Source organism: Trematomus bernacchii, unplaced genomic scaffold (assembly GCF_902827165.1).
Source record: "Trematomus bernacchii unplaced genomic scaffold, fTreBer1.1, whole genome shotgun sequence".
Lineage (NCBI taxonomy): Eukaryota > Metazoa > Chordata > Actinopteri > Perciformes > Nototheniidae > Trematomus > Trematomus bernacchii.
In genome coordinates this window covers 216,876-222,875 of record NW_022987808.1, presented here as the reverse complement: position 1 = coordinate 222,875, position 6,000 = coordinate 216,876, and the positions used below count along the sequence as shown (strand labels likewise).

The 6,000-nt window shown below is 39.5% G+C and overlaps 1 protein-coding gene across 1 annotated transcript in view; it reads left to right on the top strand.

Moving 5' to 3' along the window:
* Positions 1-409: 409 nt before the first annotated feature.
* The window catches only part of htr7c (5-hydroxytryptamine (serotonin) receptor 7c), a 45,722-nt gene continuing 40,131 nt past the window's right edge, over positions 410-6,000 (top strand). Inside the window, exon 1 of the mRNA XM_034150890.1 lies at positions 410-951. Coding sequence (XP_034006781.1) covers positions 464-951 — 488 coding nt within the window. The 5' untranslated portion in view covers positions 410-463. The remainder of the gene's footprint in view (positions 952-6,000) is intronic.

The window sequence follows — 6,000 nt, the reverse complement described above, 5'->3', positions numbered from 1 at the left end:
GACTAAACCCTGTGCCAGAATGTAAAACAAAAACATGAAATTATTCATGCTTTTGCACGCTTGGAGCTCCCTTAAATCCACTTTGAAACCTCTGCCGTGTCCTTCATGCTTCCTCTCCAGTCGGTGGGCTGTGCGCCTCAGTGATGCGTCACATGGATAGGTGCGGTTTGCACAGCGCAACTCCCCAAATACTCCTCATTTGTCCGGTTACTGAGCTCGGGAAACAAGCACATCGGGAGCAGCTATGATTTGATGGTGTAACTTTTTTTTAATATTATATAGTTTTGGATTTCCATGTAGCTCATTCTTAAACAGCCAAGACGTCTCAGTGAGTTGTTGGCAACTGTGATGTGGAGGAGCTGCTGCAACAGCCTCCGTCTAACACCGCTGGACAGACACCAGGTTCCACTCATCCAAATATGCGCGTAATTGGAGTGCACTTGCGAGGCGTCCCTTGCTACCCATGCGGGATAACGTCGTCGTGATGTTCAATACTTCGGGAATTGAGCTCACTTTTACCAAGAAGGAGGATATTTCCGAAGTTATCAATGGCTCTCTGCAGCTTCTGTACGACGCCTTCACCATCGTTGGTCCCACGGCCATGTGGAACGAGTCTTGCGGGGAACAGCTGCAGGATTTCGGGCGTCCGGAGAAGATCATCATCGGGGTGATGCTGGCCATCATCACAGCGGTCACCGTTATGGGCAACACGCTGGTGGTGATCGCGGTGTGCGTGGTGAAGAAGCTGAGGCAACCTTCAAACTACCTTCTGGTGTCTCTGGCAGTGGCCGACCTGTCCGTGGCCATCGCTGTGATGCCCTTTGTGATAGTGACAGACCTCACCGGGGGGAAGTGGCTTTTTGGAGAGGTGTTCTGCAACATCTTCATCGCCATGGATGTAATGTGCTGCACTGCCTCCATCATGACCCTGTGTGTGATCAGCGTCGATAGGTAAGTTGGCAAAGTTATAGCAACTAGAGAAAGCCTGTCAATTTGCACTGGTAACAACATTACGCATGAAGCATGGGCGGTTCTAGGGGGGTAACTCTGTGCTTGGACCCCCCTGTGGCCCCCCTCCAAAAGTGAATTGAATTGTCAAATGAAATAAAATCAACGTTTATTTATATAGTCCAATATCACAAAAAACAACATTAATGACAATGTAAAAGATAATTAAAATTACAGAAAAGTATAAAAGTCAAAACGTGAAATATAACCAAAAGACAGTAAAAATACAAATAACCAATACAATAAAACACCATAAAAGAGTCAGGAGGACACTCTGAAACCATAGCAACTGATACTGTGCTATAACCTGTTCTTTTTTTTTTAGTAATGTATTTAGATAAATTGAATCTAAATTACTCAAACAAATTCTGTTTCTAAAAACAAATACCAACAAATATTAAGAAATACAATAAAAACAACCTTTGGCTGCATAAGTAAAGTATTTATTATCCCAAACTGCATTTAGGTCAAAGATAAGGTAAGTAACGAAACTAAAATCGTTACAAAGTCAGAAAACAATAATGGTATTTTAGGTTTTATTGTGCGCTATGACTTTACTGAAAAGTTAACATTTTTAACACGGTTTTTGAGCTCCTGTCCAGCATTAAATGTTCCCCATTTCTCATCAATAACTGCATGGCCACCTGCAGAAGAATTGATCTGGAACCACCATTGCACATGTCGTGCACCCTGAGATTAAAGCTGTATTATAAGCTGCTCTAAGTAGGAGCAGAAACAGTTCAAGTGCCAAACACAGTAATACATTTGTTTTTATGCCAGGGAATGATATTTAAATACATCACTCCATATGATCCACTATTCCTCTGTGCGGTTAAAACCACAAAAGATTGCAGACATGAACAACATCCACATCTAGATGCCTATGTTGTTGCTTCCACAAAGAGGACACAGCTCCATTAACAGAAAATGAATACGCAGACTGTGATTCAGGAAAAACCGAGATGGTAAATGACCTCTGCAAAACCACTACAAAGTGATAGAAGCTGAACACAGGGACACAACACGACTTCAGATAGATGCAAACTGACCATAATGAGATGCAAAAGAGACACAAAATGAACATAAAGACGATAACTGACAACGATAAGATCCAACATGACCTCAAAGACATTCATACAACAAAGAGATAGACATAAAAAACAACCAAAAAAAGGGATGTATTAAAGAATGCAGATATGAACAACCTCCAAATAAAGATGCCTAGATGTTGTTGCTTCCACAAAGAGGACACAGCTCCATCAGTGAATACGCAGACTGTGATTAATTCAAATCATGTTTAATTCATTTCCCTGACCGGACGATGAGCTGTGTTTCTTGTAATTACGCTTGATCTTGCCCATGGACATTACGGCTGCTCTGACTTTGAAACATAATTCACCTTCGTCCTTCATTTTACACACACATCGCACCTGCTCTCCGTCATTATCTCGCCCCCTTAACCATTCACTCACAGTGCTGTTAGGTGAAGTTAACAAATACTGTTGTGCATTCTCACTAAATATACAATGATATATCATTTTCAGATCAAGTCTGACATTTCTCTTGTATCACAGCAGCTCCATTTGCAACATCGAACAAGGAGAAATATAAAGACACGATACAAGGAAAAACTAACATTTAACAATCACTTAAAAAACGACTTGTTCCAGACACTCTAATGTACATTTGACTTTGGATCTAATGCTGCGTTCATACCGGACGCGATGCAAATATTCGCATCGCTCCAATCGCTCAAGTTTCACCGCGGCTTGCAGTTTGTTTTATTGCGTCATTCAAAACAGACATACCAATGACGCGCCGCGCCGTTGACGGACAGTTGAGGTCGTTTACACTTCCATGCAAGATCGTTTTGGTTATTTCTGTCCTTGACTATGGAGGACATAACAACTATTGCTGCTTTGTACCTTCTGTGGAAGTCCTACAAACGTAGCAACAAACGCCGTCATGTCTGGGTTCTTATTCTCCTCCAAGCCAGCTCCTTTTTGTTGCGGTCCCGGTAGATATACGACATTGTATCGTAAATCTCCGGGAACCCACTCACAACCACAACGATCATCTCTTCCATCTTTACAACTGATCAACAGCAGGACGTCAGAGGGACGTCAGAGGGAATCCCAATGCTGATTGGCTTTCGCGAGAATGTGTCACATGAATTTGACGCGGCCCCCTTCAATCGCCTCCACTTGCGTCTGTCCGCGTCTCTGCATTGACTTTACATGTAATCGCGCCGCCCCCAAAAATCGCATCGCGTCCGGTGTGAACGCAGCATAAGAGTGTAGGATCGACTGGTACACAAAGGAGAGCTTCAGTCTCACTTTATTAAATCGTGGGACCCTGTATCTCCGGTTAGATGGTAACAATTCATATTCACTGTTCAGGACATGTGTAGCAGCAAAAACTCCCCATGAGTAATGCCGCTGAGAGGCTAAAACTTGCTCTTCGCTGTGATGCGTTATAAGTTAGCAAAATCAATCAAATGTAGGTCAATTATGCTTGATACAACAGCCCCAGAGAGTTTCATTTAATTTGTTAGCAGCTCACCCCTCAGCACAACAGGAGCCCCAGATTGATTATCATAAGAGGAAATATGAAGGGTATATTTCAAGGTTGTTATGTATATAAGTTATTGGGCTTTTTTCTTATCGACTTAGATTTGTTAGAACATATTTTCAAATTGAATTGACTGAATTTATTGTAAATTGGGCTTATTAACACATGAACACTACTGTGTAATATATGTGTACAGATATATTTAAGAAGTACAATACAAGAAAAGCTCAAGTTTCATTCGTGGGCCGTATTCCATTATACTTTTTTTATTTGCTGAGGGCCGATTCAAAATGTCCCGCGGGCCGCATTTGGCCGCCGCGCCGTAGTTTTGACACCCCTACCGTAGTCAATTAGAGTTCATGGTGTTGTAATAACGACACAAAAACAAACAATATCTAACTCCGGAGCAATTCACCCTCTCCTCTTTGTCATACACCCAAAACCGGCATCCGGCAACCGGTGAGCTAAATACCAATAAACCACACTCACGTGACAATTGCCGGAAGTGATAACCAATAAGAATTAAACGAGGTGCAAACAGAAATGCACTGGAAAAAAAGCTGCTCCAAAAACAAGTGAAACAATAATGAAAACAAGCTGTTTTCACTTGAAATAAGTACAAAACTCTGCCAATAGAACAAGTGAAAATTAGCTTGGTAAGATTTATTGAAATAAGAAGGGATATTTAGATAAATCAGATCTTGTAATTAGCTGGGAGAACTCATTTTGAACTATATTTGACCAGATTCAGGAAATGTTGTGTTACAAAATAAGCCACAAATGCTCAAAAGTGTTCTGTTTTCTGATCTTAGTTAAAAAATATGTGTTTCATCTGAGATGCAACTCAAAATAAGATGTTTTGACTTAACAAGATGATGCATTGTCTAAAAACAAGACCCGATATCTCACTGCAGTGTTACTTATGATTGTGTCTTATATCAGGTGTAAAGACATATTCTGACTAGATATTAGACAAATATACTTGGCAAGATTTCTAGTTTTTGGCAATATATATTTTCTGTTTATGTAGTGTGAAGATAATAATAGAAATAATAATCAATGGCAAAACAATCATTTTGACTCCTACAACATGGTTGGGGTCAGAGATGATGTTGTTATGGTCAGGTGATTCATAAAGTCTCTCAAAAGGTTGACTTACAATGTTTGAGCAGATTTTGAAGTATTTTGAGTATGAATATGAGTTTTTCCAGCCTGGTGTTTTGCTCATTGTCCCTAAATGATTAATTCAAGTTAGTTCCCCATTTCCCAACAGTGGCATTACATTCCTTATTCAAAATGGGAAAAGTAAACACTCATCCCTTCATTCATCAAGATCCACTTTCACTATCTCAAGGCGAGACAAGTTTATTTAGACAGCATCTTTCAACACAAGGCAATTCAAAGCGCTTTACAAAAAATAAAAACCGTCAAGGGCCTTAAGAATTAGTTCAGCAGAATCAGATTATAAAACGGCATTTAAAAACAGTCATTTAACAGCAAACACAATAAAATATATTGTCTTTGCATTTAAAATATAATAATAAGAACACATTTTATGTATGGAGCGCTTCTCATGGTAATCAAAGACACTTTACATGCTAAAATTCATAAAAACAACACACTTAAAATATATAAAACACAACGATAATAAGAGATTAAAAGCAGTTCTGACGAGGTGAGTTTTGATTTGAGATTTGAATGTAGACAGATTGGTGCAATTGATAAACAAATATACATAAAAACAAGCTAATATAGAATAACACAGGTGTAAAATACATGAATAAGAGTTACAGTGCAGTGTAAGATATGAATAGTTTGATTAAAAGCGGCTGGGTTTATAATGCCAGAGCTCATTCTGATTGCTTTTGACACATGAGACATTTCCAGTGCTCCCACTATAATATGAACTGAATTAAGAGTCAATTGATCATTGTTCTACCTCAGTAACCATAATGAAGATAGGGGGCTCATTGGAGTATTGATGATCTGATTAATCCTCCATCTTGCCAATCAGGTGTTGTTCCCTCAGTGCATTATTTATATGAATGTTGAAGCACTGTGGAGCACGAGAGAGTTAAGTGTTCCTGAGGAAGATAATGATATTATGGGAGGAAGTGGATTCCGGGTATCATTGTGTGATGAAGTGTAATTGAGAATGTGTTTTGAGCTGGTTGGACAAAGGGTTAGGTCACAGAGGTCACAGAGGTCATGTTATTGACAATGGATGGATAGATTTACGTCTGTGGCAACTCCCCAAGGAAGGCTAAACAACTAAGTCTTATATTAAAGCTTTTCTGTAGACCACTCAGGCCAAATTCACAAACACAAGGGAAAACAATTATGTAGAGATTATATCCACTCCAAGGAAGGCTAACAAACACAATTGGTCAATCTTATTTTAAAGTTTTATATATCTTATAT